This window comes from Myiozetetes cayanensis, unplaced genomic scaffold, assembly GCF_022539395.1.
Source record: "Myiozetetes cayanensis isolate MyiCay16 unplaced genomic scaffold, myiCay2020 scf42, whole genome shotgun sequence".
NCBI classification, from domain to species: Eukaryota; Metazoa; Chordata; class Aves; order Passeriformes; family Tyrannidae; genus Myiozetetes; species Myiozetetes cayanensis.
The window spans coordinates 497608-514214 of NW_026087654.1; the positions used below are offsets into that span (position 1 = coordinate 497608).

The following is a 16607-nucleotide window of genomic DNA, read 5'->3' on the forward strand; positions in this document are numbered from 1 at the left end:
AAGTTTTCTAATATCTGTGGCTGTTGCAGTGCTATGTCAGGTCCTGAGGAAATCACAAAGATTTGCGTCAGAGCTTGTAAAATCCTCTTCAAATGTTGCACAGTGTTTAGGTTCAGTATTTTAATGTTTTATGCATGTTTGACAGTATCATTTTACTGAAAAACATGAGGAAATATATGTCAATTATGCTATCTGAAACGGTGCTAAAATTTCCATCTCCTACATCTTTACCATTCAATGATTTTCAAGTCTGTCACTTCCACTTGGACATGGAAGTAACCTCATAAGTTTCTGGCATGTCACTACATGACATTCTGTTAAATAATTGTGCATTATTTGTAACTGAATACCTGGGAAAATTAATCTCTCCTATGGCTGATGAAGTGGCAATTTCAGTTTGATCTGGAAGCTGTATGTCCTAAAATGAAGGGAGCTGTTGGCAAGGCATTCTCAATTCTAGGTCAGCTCTGGGCTTGAGTGTATGGTGTTAAACTGGATCTATTTCTCTTTCATTATACTGAGAAATATTACATGCTGATATGCTGCACCATAAAAGTTTTATTAGCCCAAGTTTATGAACCTCCATTACTCTGCAGTAACAGTGTCACAAATAAGTTATATGGGTCATCTGAAACCACAGTGCTGTCAAGAATTCTGTGTATTTGCTGCACACAGTTGATGAGAAATGTGACTGAAGTTTTAGAATCTCTACTGAAACTTTGTGTGTGACTTCTTTGTTCGTACAGACTTATCAGACTAGTTTTCAGTTTAAAGGGAGCACTAGAAACCTCCAAATTTTTTTTCCATATGTGTTTGAATGCTGTAATTATTTTCTGTGACCTGTTGAGACTCAATCAGAAGCAGGGGAAGAATTTCTTGTACAGAACTGCTATTTCTTTTCATCAGTTCAATGCAAGACTAGGTATGTTTGTGGAAAAGATGCTAGTTGAGAATTACTAAGTGTACAGGAACTACATCTGGCTCCAGAAATTCCTGAAGTGGAAATAGCTGGAGGCAGGGAGAGTATCTTGCATCTCTAGTTATCTATTTATGGCTTTTCTTGGAGACAAGATACAGAACCAGTTGAACGGTTTGGTCTAACTCAGTGAAGCTGTTCTTTGATTCTGATTTCGAATGTCACCCAGATAAGTGGGTCTTAAAGAAATGGCATTTCTATTCAGAGAAATTGGTGCTTATTCACAACGAATTTCTTGCTATTTGCTACCTCCATTGTGTGTGTTTGGGTTTTTTTGTTGAGTTCTTTCGGATGGGGAAATGGTGTAGTTTGGGGAATGTATTTTGTTGGAATTTCCAAGGTATGTGTAAGTTTTATGAATACTGAAGTCTAGATCACTTTGTCAAGAGTATTTGCATACTATTCCACAGTGTATCTAGACAGCACTTGGCATTTGTTGTTCTCATATACACACACACAATATAAAGCCAAAATCCCACCCAGCGTTACTAGGGTTCATAAAATCAAATACACCATGGAGGGGTTTTTTTGCATGTTTTTTTGTTTGGTTGGTTTTGGTTTTTTTAGAGAATTAAAGGGAAAGAGCAGAATTGCAGCTGCATATGCAAGAAATGACAGCATGCAGGATATTGGAAAGAGTTTGCAGTCACAGGAAGTTTGTTCTAATAAATACTTACTCTTCAGTCTGTTTCCTGTGCTTGTGGCTTTTTTTCTTCTCACCTCAGCATTGCCTCCGCTTTCCTGCTGACACTAGGCACTGGTTCCAGGTTATATCAGTCCCACACTTTTTACTGAATTCCCAGTTTCTTTTCTTAGAAGATTTTAACTCTCCTACTCTACTGTCAGCCTCTTTGCCCAACCCACCAGACTTCTTCCCCACTATAACTGTATGACAGGACTTCATGTGAATTAAAGCTCTCTGTGTTACCTGGAGACTGGGTTGCTCATATGGGTACCTGTGCTGCCCTTAAGTATCTTGCAGCACCCACTGGCTCTGTCAAAAATGTACTGCTCCACTCTGTATGAATGACATGTGCAGTTTTGTTGGCACTAGAAACTGGGAAGGATGTGAGAGTTTTCAGTAAAGATAAACCCTTGGTGCATGTGTGAGATGTTTAGTTGAAGTTTTGAGGTTTTACATGCTGAGATTTCTTTCCCAAGGCTGATGGCATTGTCCGATCTGGCTGCACTGCCATGGATATGGGGAAGTGCACAGCTCTGTAAAAAACTTACTCTCAGAATTCAGGTTTATAAAGTGCAGAACTTGGTACTGCAAATTTCTGGCTTCATTCTGTGCAGCTTAACTGAAAACTTAACAGAAAATAATCAGTTTAAACCAGACAAATTTCAGTGTGGCAAATGCGGAGGCAACTGAAAACAAGGATTAAAGGGCAAGGAGCTGTAGCAGAAATGTGATAGAAGTGTCAGGGAACCTCATAACATCGATATTTCCTGCAGTATTTTCCCTGCCGTGTACATATAGAACTACCCACAGTACAGCATGTATTTCATATGCATATATATTCAGTACATGTGTATGCTGTTGTAAAGATTTCTGGTACTTTCCATTTCTTGTTGTTTATCAGGCCTTCAAAACGATGAAACTGAAAAAAATACCCCCTGTGTGAATCTTTTAAGCGTGAAGGCATAGAGGCACATTGGCATTCTTCTGGAATTTAAATCTCAATATAGGGAACTCGCAACCCTCAAGTGAGTTGTGAGATGCTTATTGAGTGAGTGGGAATGAGTAGTGTATTTCAGAGCCTGATCACTATTCCGTTTATACCCCAAGAGATTGAATTTATGTCTCAAAATTCAGTTATTTATTTATAACACTGGAGAGTTTGCCAGTTGTTTGCATGTAAGCAAATTGTACTGTACAATAAAAAAGAGAATAAAAGCAATTGGAACGAAGCAAAAATTAAGAAAGCTGCAGTTATTCTTCCTGAAGTAATATGCTTAATACACCTATGCTACAAAGGAAGGTATAAATAGAAACACTCTTGGTAAATAAGTATATGACAGTGATATGCTTTGATCAATGTTCAATAGGGAACAAAAATAAAAACGGATTATTATTATTATTATTTTACATCTGGGGAAGCAGATTCTTATTTTTAAATTTTTCTTATTGGATATTGCATGGAATAAAAAGCACAGAGGTCTTCAAATTAAAAAAGGAGTGTGTAAAAATATGGATGGTTAAATATATGGCATTGGCTTTTAGGCTTTATGCTATAGAGAAAAGCTTTTTAAAATAGGCTGTTTATGTAGATTTCATTTTTTTCAATACCTCTCATGATCATTATCTAAATACAGGAAGGGTTACCTTTATGAAACCTTCACTCATTTTAATAACTATTTTTTTATAAAAACCAAGGGTAGTCTTGCCATTCTTACTGCTTGGGTGGTTTTACATGCCTTCTAGAATTCTGTTCTAGAAAACTTGTTGTAATTAGAAAGCAATTATTGTTGTAATTGGAAAGGAAGGTATTTCTGGGATTTTTATGGAATCACATGGTGCCAGTAGTTCTGTTTTTAAGAAAAACATCAAGTATTGTGCAGGTTTTCTTGACAACCTCAAGCTGTAACAATACTGCATATTGGAATTATTTTGATTCCCTGTGAAAAATTCCCAGGCTTTTTTCTGAGTTTCTAAATGAAATGTTCTTCTTAAACCCATGGAGAGATGTTCTGACCATTTTTTTAAAACTTACAACACACTTGAGATTATCCCCATGTAAAAATTCAAACTTGAATCAAAGACCTGAAAATTCAGTAGTACTTGAAATGTAGTTTAATAATTCTAACTATGATAAAAGTCACAGCTTCAGATCCATATTTTCATAATGATTCTTGTTCTCCCTTGCTATGGTGCTGTAGTACTGACAGGTTTTCTGTTTCATTTTGGTTTTTTTCCCATGGTGGTGGTGGTGAAAGTGGGGAGATGGGAAGAAAGAGATTGTGCAGCTACATATGTGCATTAGGTTCCCACAGATAAATGTGAATTTTTCAGTGTAATACACTCTGAGTGCAAATGTAAGGGCTGTTCTTGGAAAAACATCCTTTGATCCATTTTATAGGAAGTAGCTATAAAAAAGTAAAATAAAGAAAGAGAGTCTTTTGTGTCTGTGGAATCATCATTTGAAATGTCCTGTTTAAAAGTACCAGCCTCCTTCCTACTAAGCAGGTGAGACAAAGGAAAAACAAACCCAAACCAAAATTATCATCTGGTTTGGCAGTTTTCTGCTTAATTCAGGGCAGACCTGAATTATCCCTGAGTTTCTTGAGCACTCCTTGGCATCTGAAAACTTATGTTCCATGTCTTGGTGACTGATGTCATGTATCTGCTTTATGTATTGATAGACACTTAATATTATCAACAAAACTGATTTTGCCAATTAGAAGAATCTCAGCAAAAGAGGAGGAAAATAGAGAGTATGCATTGCAGCATATTTTAATCAAGTGGTACAATAAAACCTTGACACTGAGTGTAAGTTGATGGCAGGCACAGGACTTTGAGATGCTTTTTTTGTGGTGGACAGTAGTTAAGTCTGTGTGGAGAGGATTCCCAAGCTGAACATTGAGGTATTTTGGGTGTTAGGAAAAAAAAAAAATCTGTTATTCATTTGCCAAAGCATCTCTTTGGCTTATTTCAGAACAGTAAGTCATAACTTAGGTTTTGAAACTAAAATCACTAAAACTAAAGGCAAAATGAACTCTTAAAAGGCCTCCAGTTTTTTGTCGCAGACTAATGATTAAAGACATCTCAGTAGAGGGATGGGTATAGAAAGCAGTACATCTACAATTACTCAAAACATGATTACTTATGGCATTTCTTTCTTTGACTTGCCAACAACGGGCTTATTGTAGCTATCTTTGAATCTCTAGTCTTGTCTCTTAGAGGACTTCTTTAAAAAAAGTTTTCTTGGACAGACAGAACAGTTTGTGTGTCTTTAATGTCTTGGTCTGTGTTTTTAATTCTCTGTAAATCAACCTACATAAGCATTAATGGTGGCAGTGAGTTGTGAAGTTGAAATTTCTGTCAGTAGATGTCATTTTGGCAGGAGTAGTTGCCTTGCTGCCTACATGGGGAAAGCATTCCTTTGAGTTATAGACCACTCAGTGGCAGATCAATGGGAGCCTGCTGTAAGGCAACTTTTTCCAGGAGGCTTGGAGAGAGGTACCATTGGAGGATTTGGATGGCTGTCCAAAGTCATTCTGGGTTAGGAAATAGCAGATGTGTGTGTTAAATGGCAATCATTTGTCTCCAAGTAAGCATATCAAAGTAGTCAAGTGGAACTACTTTTTTTTCTCAGCTTTTTCCCTATCTGTTCTTTTTGGAAAGTAAGAGGAGCATAAAAAAAAGATGGAAAGGAAACAGTAGAAATGTCTCACCTTTGTTACGGTGCATCGTTGTAAGATCTGAATGGAAGTGTAGCCAACATGGGAGAACTTTATGCTTAAAACCTACCATGCTTTTTATTTTAATCTTCAAAGACACCAAGTAACATGATTTTCCCATGTCAAGTTACAGTGGTGATCTGAGAATAGTGTGTGTAACATATTGACAGGACTGATGTGTTTATTCCTATGGAGTGGCAGTCTTTGACAGCATCAATGATCAAGATAACTCTAAAATGGCATCCTCATGACCATGTCAATGGTCAGGTTTCCTGTGATGCAGATGCACACATCCTATTTGTGTTAATGACTTCTGTGCGTGCATTTCATGGAGAAGATGCATCAGATAGAGCTAAATTCTGAGTCATGCTTCATTTGTTCTGTGGAATTTATTCACTGTGGGAGTGATTCTAGCAGGTGGTAAGTGATGGTAGGGACCGTATATGAGTTCATAGTTTATTTATGCATTCTGTTTCTCTTAACTGTATCTTAAATGTAAGAAAAAAAGAATATAATATATACTGAAATACTAAATTCACAGGTTGCCTACTATGCTGGTAAAATGTACTGTATCTACTGTGTCTACTGTACTAGTACTACTTTGTCCTCCACATGCTGCTATAAAAAATTAAATACCAATTCAACATTTTTAATAGAATTGTAATGGTCCTAAAATTAATTCTTTAAGCAAGGGGAAAATAATGTATTATTTTTGCGTGAAATTGTTGTCATAAATTTTCAAAGAGTCATATAACCACAGTAAAGCAATGATATATTTTTTTTTTTCTTCTCTGCAGTGCTAAAAAACCCAATCTGTAAGTTATATAGATTCCCCACTTCTGACAACAAGTGGATGCGAATCCGGGAACAGATGGCTGAGACCACCCTCTCTTTCCATGTTCCTAAAGAACTAATAAATCTGCACATAAAGGAGGATATGAGAAGGTAAGGAAGAAGAAAAAGAAGCAATAGTAAATACTAAACTATATTTTTGTGATTGGAATCATGCAAGTGATGAGCTAAAAATATTAATTTGTAGTATGAAATGGGCAAAACGCAGTGATCTTTCTGGCTGCTAAAAATTTACAGCTGTAACTGAACAACAGAATGGATTACTCCAATAACCTCATAAGTTCTGAGCAATGAACTGTGCTAGAGTGTGGTCATGACTTTAAATCTGTGAAGGTCAACGTTTGGTTAACAGTATAAATATTCTGAAAAATTAACATTTTATAAAGAAGCAGCACGTGACCAGTGTGTGACCAACACTGTAGTGTGTTTAGCTTTGGGTAGTGTTAATATCACAGACAAACATTATGCAGGCAATGGAAAATGGCAAGTTTGTAGTTAATAAAGGAACAATGAGAATAAAAATCACATTCTTCTCGCTAATGTAAATTACTTGGCTTTAGGAAAGGATGCCAAAGTAATGTATGTTTGAAATCTTTATTCATGTTTGGCAGGAGGGACATCTGAGAATCATTACAATATGTATGGCCTGGGAAAAAAGGAGGACAGGGAACACAAGTTACCCAAAATCCTTTGTATGTCCAAATTCCCACTGCAGTGACTAAAATGACAACTTGTCCTTCAATCCTTATAAGCTGTGCTGATAAAATTGTGGAAAAACCACATTATTTTAGGCAGTCCAAGGCTTCCCTGTAAACAATGCCTTCTTTTTCCAATGATAGTGGATGATGTAGAGGAAGATATTGCCTCTTTCCCCATGAAAGTTGCCTTACACATAGACTGGCATCTGATCTCATGTATAAGAGAGCTGTGAGCTGGTGCTGCATCCCAAAGCCAACCTGTGCACTTTCAGCAAATTCCTTCGATCAGAAGGGCTTGACTGTTGTTGTTTACAGAGGTTTGTTCTGCAATATGGAGCTTCTTTGCTTTTGTATTTACCCCATCTGTTGCTTCTGTATGATCTTTTTGTGCCAATAGAGCAGCATGTGGTAGACCAGAATCTTGATTTTAATAAAGTCAGTGGACTGGTACATACTTATGCATGGTAATGATGGGTTATAAAAATCCTATGAATTGTTATAATGCTTTATTTTATTCATTTAATACTGTGTTTAGGCATTTATGGCCTCATCTTGTTTGAGAATACTAATGTGTAAGGTCTTTTTTTTTTTTTTTAATAGTAAGCAATAAAAATAGATTATGCTGACTTCCACAGTTCATGCACTTCCCAGATTTTCATTTGCCCCATGGGTAAATGCTTTTTAAATGTTAGAGGATTACTTTAACCACTTTTACTATTACTCTGTTATTCTTTCCAAAAGCATAATGCAAGTAAGAGCCCTGGCTGTTATTTGATATTATAGAGCTCACCTCTTTGGATAAACTCATAGCAAAGAATCATCTTGGTGGTTGGGGTTTTTTTCCCCCAGGATTGTTCAATACTCACCAAAATATAGAAAAGCTTTGAGACAGACACAGAAGTAAAAATTGCTCAAAGACCGAGGGAAGTGGTTCTGATTTTCCTGACTGCCAATGTGGTTAAGCTGCTCAAGCCTAGTAGAAAGTGTGGGTGTGAAAGAGAGAGAGACGAGGTGATTGTGTCAGTCTGAGGGAGGAGGTAAGACTAACCAAAAGGAGCAATAACTTGTGATGAGATAGTAGCAGATGGTGGGAATAGGGGCATCTGTGTCATCCATCATCATGTAAGTATGCAGATTGGAGCCTCAGCTTTGCTTTTTTGAAATAATTACAGAGATGTCTGTTCTTGTGGAGTCCTTAGTCCTTACACTGGTGTACCAGTAAAACATGTTAGGAGGATGTTATTTTGTTAGTTATTAACTTACACAAAACTTAAATTGTACCATTTTCAGGCTATTCTCTTCTGGAGTATTCTTCTCTGTGTCTTTTTTCCCCAGTTAGTATAAAAGAATAAATATTTTTTGTCTCAAAGGCCACTTCCTATCATCCTCAACCTGTTTCATTTTATTCCTATTGTGGCTTCAGTATAGTCAGCAATTACCTTTAAAAACTATGCAAGTGTTAATCCCACTCAGAATTGCATTTTAAATTGTTGTTTAAATTCCCTTTTCTCTTAGCTTTTAAGATTGTTTATCCCTTGATAAAACTACAGTGTTCATTGTTAACCAAACCGTTTTATTTACCGACATGATACTTTGAAATATGTAACCACTAAAGATTTTTAACTTTGGTTTTCAGTATGAAATAATGTTTTTGAAGAAATGCATGTGTTAAAGATTTTATCATTCAAACCTCCCTGGATGAAGTTTTAATAGGAGCTATATGGTAATTTTTATTGTTCTAATAAGAATCATACAGTCTGCTTTGATGGTTTTTATTATTAAATTATTTCTTTTTCCTCCTTGAGGTGTTCCAATGAGTCCTTTCCCCTGGTTTTAATATGTCTTTACACACAAATCTTGTCCAGATATTTTACATATGTCATGCAAGATTAGCCAAGTAGTTCTTTGAACCTAATGATTATAAAATAAAGACTTAGTTTACAGTAATTGTTCAGGAAGTTGGTTGACTCATATAATTGAAGCTTGCAGTTGTAGATGTAACTGGTGTAACTGGATCAGCACAGCAAGAGAATTAGGAGACTATAGTAGCAGCTTCAGCACACATAGCTCAGATTTGCATGTAAAGTTCTTTTGAGTCCCTTGAAACCAAACTCAGATCTGGCTGAAAGGAAATACCACCTATACTTGAAATTGGCCCACGGCATTTGTGATCACAAGTCATAAACAAATTTCTAGGATAAATTACTGGACTTGAACCCTCTCTCCAGGGTACAAAGGACTCTCAAGCTTTTTTCCTGCATTAGGAATCACTGTCCTGTCCCATCACCGATGGCCTTTTTTGTGCAAATCTGTGCTGTCTGTTTTTTTATTTCTTTCATGTAACATTATGGAATGATGACAAAGTTCAGGCCGTCTGAAAGATGTATGTTTTTCTACTTCCTTTTATTACACAGCTTCTAGAGAGAAGTGGAGCCCCAGGCAGAAATGCCACGTGTTGGGAGTAGGCTTTGATTTTTCCAGACCTTTGCATGTTAGTTTTTACATGACTTGTTTTAGAGCAGTTGCATTGAAAACCCATTGTATTGATAAGAGGTAATAGCATTAAATAAAAGTGATTCTGGCTAAACTTACCATGACTTCTGAAGCTGTTTGAACCAACCACATTTAGACAGGCACTGTTAATATACCTAACATTACTTCTACTAAGTATCTTGCATGAATATTCATAGAAAAAGTTCCCAAACTTGTCAGAAAAACATAGCTCAAATACATGCATATGCAGTATTTACCCTGTTGTGCATCAGAAGGGATGTGAAACCTTTCTCCTCCTACTCTCTACCAGTTGCTGCATAGAGGAACATAAGCATATGAACGTAAGTATAGCTTGAATTTTGTAAGTAGCGTTTAAACAATTGTCCTCCTCAAACAAGATCAGTTTAAAAAACATTTATTTGTAAACTAAAAGATAAAATATTGTAATGTATGAACACTACATAATTCTCGGTCCTCTTGATTTTGCTGTTCACAACTAGTTTTGGAAAAGATGGCCTCTGTGAAAGTCTAAGATGAGTTTTCATGTGACATATGTGACAGTGTAGTGCATTGGAATGTAGGAACATCACCTGATTTGTTTTGTGACAGTTACCTCTGCATTACATTACATATTTTGCTTATATCATGGAAGTGAAGCAACCTTGTCTTAAACTGGTTCCAGTGTTTTTCTGATGAAACAATAAGAATAAAAAAAAATAACCAAACAAAAAAACCCTTGAAAATTCTGTACAGTATTGCTAACTACTAAAATATAATTTAGGATTAACATGTAAATTCCAGAGATGCCATTCTGAGTATTACTGAATTCGAGACTTTCTGCATATGTCTAATGCAGGAGAATTATCCTCTGCTATTAAATGCAAATCATAGAATTAACCTCAAATGGTCATGCTGTCTGAAGGTGTTGAGTCTTTCAGAGATAAATCCAGGTAATAAATTATCCAAGGATGGGAAAGAGTTTGGAAGGGAAGGAGTCTTAAGGCAAGAATGAGAAAGTGGGTTTAATTTAGCTTATATATTGTCTACACTTTTGGATAATAAAAAGGGGATGGTAGTGCAGAGAAATGAAAAAGGAACTTAAAAACTCCAGGTCTTAGGAACAGCATAAAATATTATCAAGTTTTTGCAAATCCCAGTCTATTCTCCGTATATACATTGAAAAACAGGTTTTAAAATATTTTTGAATGTATTTGTTGGCTTGGCTTTTTTTGAGTTGAGTAGTTTGCTCATGTGGTTTGGATGGGATTTTTTTGTGGGGTTTTATTTGTTGGGGTTTGTTTTAAATGAATGTTTAGGACATGCAAAAGGAAGGCAAAACCTACATTTTTAGTTGCCTGTCAGGTCAGACTTACTAAAACCTGGAATTGTTTTAGGAAATTCTGTAAGAATTTGAAAATGGCAACTGTTTTCAAGAGGTTCTAAATGAAAACTATTATGAAAAAGAGAAAAATATGCTTCCCCAGAGGGGATTATAACCTCCTTAGTAATTGTTTGTCTGTTTTGGAAACAATATAGTGAAAAGGCTATGATTCTTTTATTTCTGGAGAGAATGTTGTATTGCTTGTATGGGGTTTATTGCCTGTATATCACAGGACCATAACTTGTGGTAAAGAAAAACGAGGGTAATCTTACTGGCTTCTATTCTACACAAAAATAAAAATGAAATGGTTATCCATAAACATGTACACTTTAAAGCAAACTTTGTTAGGAAAAATAATTCCTGTGCTCCTTTCCTTAGAAGGAAGCTTCTAAGCTTCCTTTACTCATGAGTGATTGAGTCATACCCCAAAGCTTATGTTGTATATTTACTCCAAAGCTCCCGTTTGATAAATATGCAGGATTTTGATGCCTTTATAATATTATAAAATTTTTGCAAATATAATCTGCAGAAATGTCTCATCTTCTTTTGCATCCTGCTAAACTCTTTGCTTCTGATGTTTTGTGAAAGTAGATTTCAGAAACTAATTTTGCTTGGTGGAGGCAAAATTACTTCATTTTTTTCGTTTTGAATTTATCTTGTTTGCTTCACTGGGAGTTACATCACTGGATTTTTGAATCTGTATGTATAAAAAAACTTGCTACTTGATCTTCATGCAGCATTTTTGGTTCCTGTGCTTTTATCATATGTCCTCTTAATTATCTCCCCTTCTTTTAATTACACTGATCTTTTCAACTTCTTCTTTTAATTTATGAAGATTTGTGTTGTGTCTTTAATGATGCAAATGGCTATTTCTGCTGTTCCCTTTTTGGAAACAGAGTAATCAGATCCAAGAAAGTTCTTTGAGGGACTGCCCCCTTCTCACTCATCTTGCTCATCTTAGCATCTTGCTGATGTTTTACTTTATTCTGATTTATTGTCACTGACCACAGGTTTTCACTGTGCATTCCACAATGGTGTCTGAACTGTTGAAGCTGGTGTTAGTTTTGGAAAAACAAGTTCAATGGAAACATGATTTCAGTATTGGCATTTCATTCAAATAATTTTGTAGCGTAATTCATAGGACTCTTTCAAACTACTCCTTGCAGAAATCAGTGGTTTATATTTTACAATTGAATATGGTTTTTTGGACTTCTAAGCTGTTCCTATATCCCTGTATCCACAGTGATGAGCAAGTCCTTTTCTGTTACTATGGTCATTAAAGTGCCTGGCACCAAGCAGGAGCTAAGTAGAAATAATCAACATGAGTCATACAAGAAATTCCTTGTGCCTCTTTCAGGTATTTTTAGTAGCTTACTATAATCATGCACCCAAGGCATGAGTTGGTAAATCAAAAGGTGGAATATTAATCTGAGCTATCAGTTCTCAACTGATTTTTGGTAACTCAACTCTCAACTCTTTTTTTGGTAATGGGCTTCTTTGACCATTTCCTTGGAACAAAAAAATTGCATGTAATTTTACTTGGAGTTTAATGGCACCAGTATTTAACTGCCAGTAATGTCAGAAATGTATGTGGGGAGGTGGCAGGTGCAGAACCTCCTAACCCATCCTACACATCAGTGTTACAACTTGTGCAATGGCTCAACTTGCCATCAACCAAGGTTGGGGAAAGCTTGAGTCTGCTAAAGGACAAATTGCCCACAGATTGTAACTGTGCAAATCAGTAAATCATTCTGGAAAAAAAAAAATGTTGAGGCTTCACAACATTTCTAACTGCAGTGGGATCCTGAGGAATCTCATAACTTATTCTTAGAATTTTTCATCTCTTTAAAATTGTTGTTGTGTTAGCATCACTGACCAATTATCTTTATCCTAACAAATCTGCAAGCAGATCTGGATCCAATGTTAAATTTTAATGCCATAATGGCAGAAAAGGGTTTTAAAGAGAGGGTGACAGGTACATTTTACACTTTTTAATGGGAACTGCTTCCAAACATAAGTGCTCAGTGAAAGCTGGTGTAATTAGTGTACTAAAGGGAAGAACAGATGTGAGAACCAGATTCTACCTAAGGCAGGCTTAAAAATAAGCTCATTGGCTAATATTTGAGGGGGAGAATGAGGAATGGGACAGACAGTTTTCATCCACATTCTGGTCAGACACAAATGGGGCAAGATTATGCCAAGGCAACCATGGAACATAGAGAACTAATCAAGGCAGAAGACAATGGAAGTTAAGATTCACTTCTGGGTGGAGTTTCCACCATACAGTGACAGAAAATTCTATCCAGGAGAGAGTCTGAGGAGCTGAGCCGCAAGACAATGACAAACAGCTGTAGACAGTTTGGATTTCATTCTGTATGATGAGTTTTAGTTGATGCTGAGCACAAGATCTGTCATGGTGATGAGTGCAATTATCTGGAAAAGACTTTGAGAGAGGATTTGGAGTGGGGGAATAAGATGATAAATAGCTCTATTTTAACAACATTGAGTTTGCTCTGAGCTTACTGCTTGGTTGATTAGCTATTCAAAATTCCATGGCTACACTGGAAAGTTGAATCAGTACCCGATTTGCCTTCTTAGAGTCAATATTATAAATATTAATACTTTCTTTTTTATAGCACAATTGTTGATTGACACAATTACTGATTGAAATGTGTTTTTATGATGTGTATTTTTAAAGTTATTCAATGAAATAAGTCCTGATACAAGTATTATAGTATTATTAAAACAAATTAAAAATTTCTAAGATTGTGGTTATTATAAGCTTCCAAATCTGAAAAATACTATGATTCTTCACTTTTTTTACTTTTGGAATAGTCCTTTCATATAATGATAATAAAGCTTGGTACTGTGGAATATTGTTGATGGAGCTTAGATATAAAAAGATAATTCTTTTTTCAGCCATAATCCAGAATTGTATTGAGTCAACAACAGCAGTGACAAATAGTAAAAAAATCACAAGATATAAAATACTTTCTAAATCCTATGTCTTCTATAATTCCATTTGAAAAAAATAGAACTATAAAGTGTACAACAAGGCTGTTTTTTGTCTATTCCATATAATCCTGTTATCTCATGGTTTTGGTTTTACTGTATATTTTAAATGAAAAGAAATTCAGGAAAGGTAATATTTCAAGTTTCCATGCTACATACGCTCTAGATTGTTATAAAACTGCGCTCTTACTTTATTTAAACATTGCAGATAAGATGTGACTTCTGACATACTAGTGGCTAAATTTTTACTTCAGTGATGTGTAGGTGTTTCTGAGGTGAAACAAATGCAAGCCTTTTCGACAGTGATGAGAGTAAGATTTGATGTTTCTTGAAAACATGTTAAATTGTGGGATTTGAGTTTTCCCTTCCCACTGCTGTTGGTGTCAATGAAGTCAACTCACAGTCAGCTGGTTAAACAAATTTTTGGTTTTGGTTGGATATTTTAGTCTGAGATAAAAGGTTTCTACTCCTGCTGTTGTTTGAGATTAACAGTTCCAGGTGTGGGCTTAGATAGAGGAGGGGATATAATTCTTAGTAGAATACTCTATTCCTATATATAAGGAGCAGTGAAATTCTGGAGGTCAGCCAGGTCCAAGCATTGTTCCTAAAATGAGTAAATAAGACAACATAAATATTAAGAGCCAAAATATCTTGTCTGCAAATAAACAAAATTGTATACCCTGACAAGGCATACAAGCTTTTCTTAAGAGTAAGCCCTGAGGTTTTCATTTAATGAGATGTCTGATGTTAAATTGCTAAAAACTTTTAAGGAAAGTGGTTGTTGGAAATGATGGGGTTATCCTTTTACTGCAGATGATTCTTATGCTCCAACACTACCAGTTTGAATTGATGGAGGAAAGTTTAGTTTGTTCATCTTCTATTCTTCGGGTGGAATTAAATAGAAAAAAGTAATCCTATGTCATTAGTAAACTCTCAGTGAGTTCATACATGTTTGTTTCCAATTCAATACTTTCAAGGACATATGTAAACAAAATACCTTGATTCTGCTTCCAGTGCGATCTCTTTGGTTTTGGTTGTCATGTTAACCAGGAGCAGAATTATGCCAATGTAGGTTATTCTAATACTGTTCACACTAAAGCAAGGTTAATAACGATGGGGAGAACACCAGCGTGTGGCTTTTCTGTTTAAGAAATAATTTCAAGACTTTTCTGGCTAATGGTCAGAACTGCTGTGATAAGTGTAGCTCTACATTCCTGTGCTGAAGGCTCATTGATCCTTCCCTCCCTTTTACTGCCCTCTCTCCCCGTTTTTCCTTTTTCTTCAGTAATTTTTCTGTGTGCAAGAACTGTCTCCTGGAAGTCTTTTTGGAAACTTCCAAGAATTGCAGTGAAAGTGTCTTCTTGATACTTTGAGGAAAATGAGAAAACGTGGGTGTGTTGCAAAAATTTTCTCCTGAACAGTTCGAAATGTTTGAAGACTCGGGATCTTTCATTTTCGGTTTCCTTATAAAAGCAGGTCCTCCAAAGTGGCTCTGGGATAGACTCACTTTGCAAGTGGGAAAACCAAACAGAAATCCCAGAATGCTGTAGCTGTGCTTGTTTGCGCAGGAAATTAAAGTGATCTCTATTTCGCTCAGGTCAGCTCTCAAGAGCGTACAGGAAAACTGATAATTTACTAAAGGATTTCCTTTGGGATTTCCAGTGACATGTTTGGTTGCCATAGCATTGCTGTTTTGGCAACACAGCTGTAAGGCTTGGAGATTAAGTTTTAGGGGAATGGTCGTGTTTTGGTTTTTTGGTTTGTGTATATTGTTTTGTATGCTGAAGAACTGTGGTGAGGGCTGGTGTGCTGGTTAAACTGACTTAAGTACTGACACTTCTAGAAATGTGTTTATGTTGTGTAGAAAAGTATCCAAATCAAAACAACTGTGCTGCAAGTGTTGGAAAGGAAGCAAACTTTGTATCCTTTACAATGGTGTTTAGTATTTCTTCACAAAAAGTTACTTGCTGTGAACACAGCTCTCTGGAGCCTGAAAGCCTTCTTACCTTCGGGAAAGAAATAGTATTTTAGTTTGTAGGCTATTGCATTTGTAACAAGTGAGTTTTCAACACAAATTACTGCATTCTTCACTGACATTCTTTATTGTGTAGTTGCAAAACAGAGTTGAGAAGTAGATCTTACAAACATCATGAAAATAGATTTTACTTCAATTAGGAAGCTGTTTTTGATGTTTTGCATCAAACTTGCTTTGGATTAATTTGGATGAATGTTAATAGATTAATGAGTTAATTAGTACCTTCTCTTTTTGCCTTTTGGTACAGGAATCAGGAACTTAAAGACCTGGGAGAACTTGCTCCTCACTGGGACAACATGCGCAAAAGTGTAATTGCTCACTGTGATCAGATGTTGAGCATGTACCAGGATACCCTTGCAGAGCTTGGGAAGCACACAGGTAGGAATCTGTGATTTTACGAAAATAGCCTACTGGAATTATTTCCTGAATCCCACTGTAGTTTGAGCAAATGAAGTTTTCTGTCTGTTTACAGCGTGTCTTTCTGCCTCTTCCCGCTGGTGTGCCCTCCCCCTGCCCGGTTTATGAGATGGACATATGGAAATGGGCATATTTGTTGTGAATTACTAAAAAGGCGTTGTTGTTGTTGTTTTCTTGCTGGTGTCAGACTTCAAACACCAGTCCTCACACTCACCATCTCAAATACATGTTTGCGATGACCATTATTGGTTGTTTATTCTATACTTTGTTCTAAACTCTCACCATTAGGTATTCCCACTGTGGCCTTGCTCCCACAATTTTGTGTGTGTAGAGATATGA

The 16607-nt window shown here is 36.1% G+C and overlaps 1 protein-coding gene across 7 annotated transcripts in view; it reads left to right on the forward strand.

Moving 5' to 3' along the window:
- Positions 1-16607, forward strand: part of INPP4B (inositol polyphosphate-4-phosphatase type II B) — a 312544-nt gene that overhangs the window by 199996 nt on the left and 95941 nt on the right. For all 7 annotated transcript variants that reach the window (XM_050330616.1, XM_050330613.1, XM_050330615.1 and 4 more), the window contains 2 exons: positions 6178-6325; positions 16099-16229. In XM_050330616.1, the coding sequence (XP_050186573.1) occupies positions 6178-6325; positions 16099-16229 (279 nt within the window). The remainder of the gene's footprint in view (positions 1-6177; positions 6326-16098; positions 16230-16607) is intronic.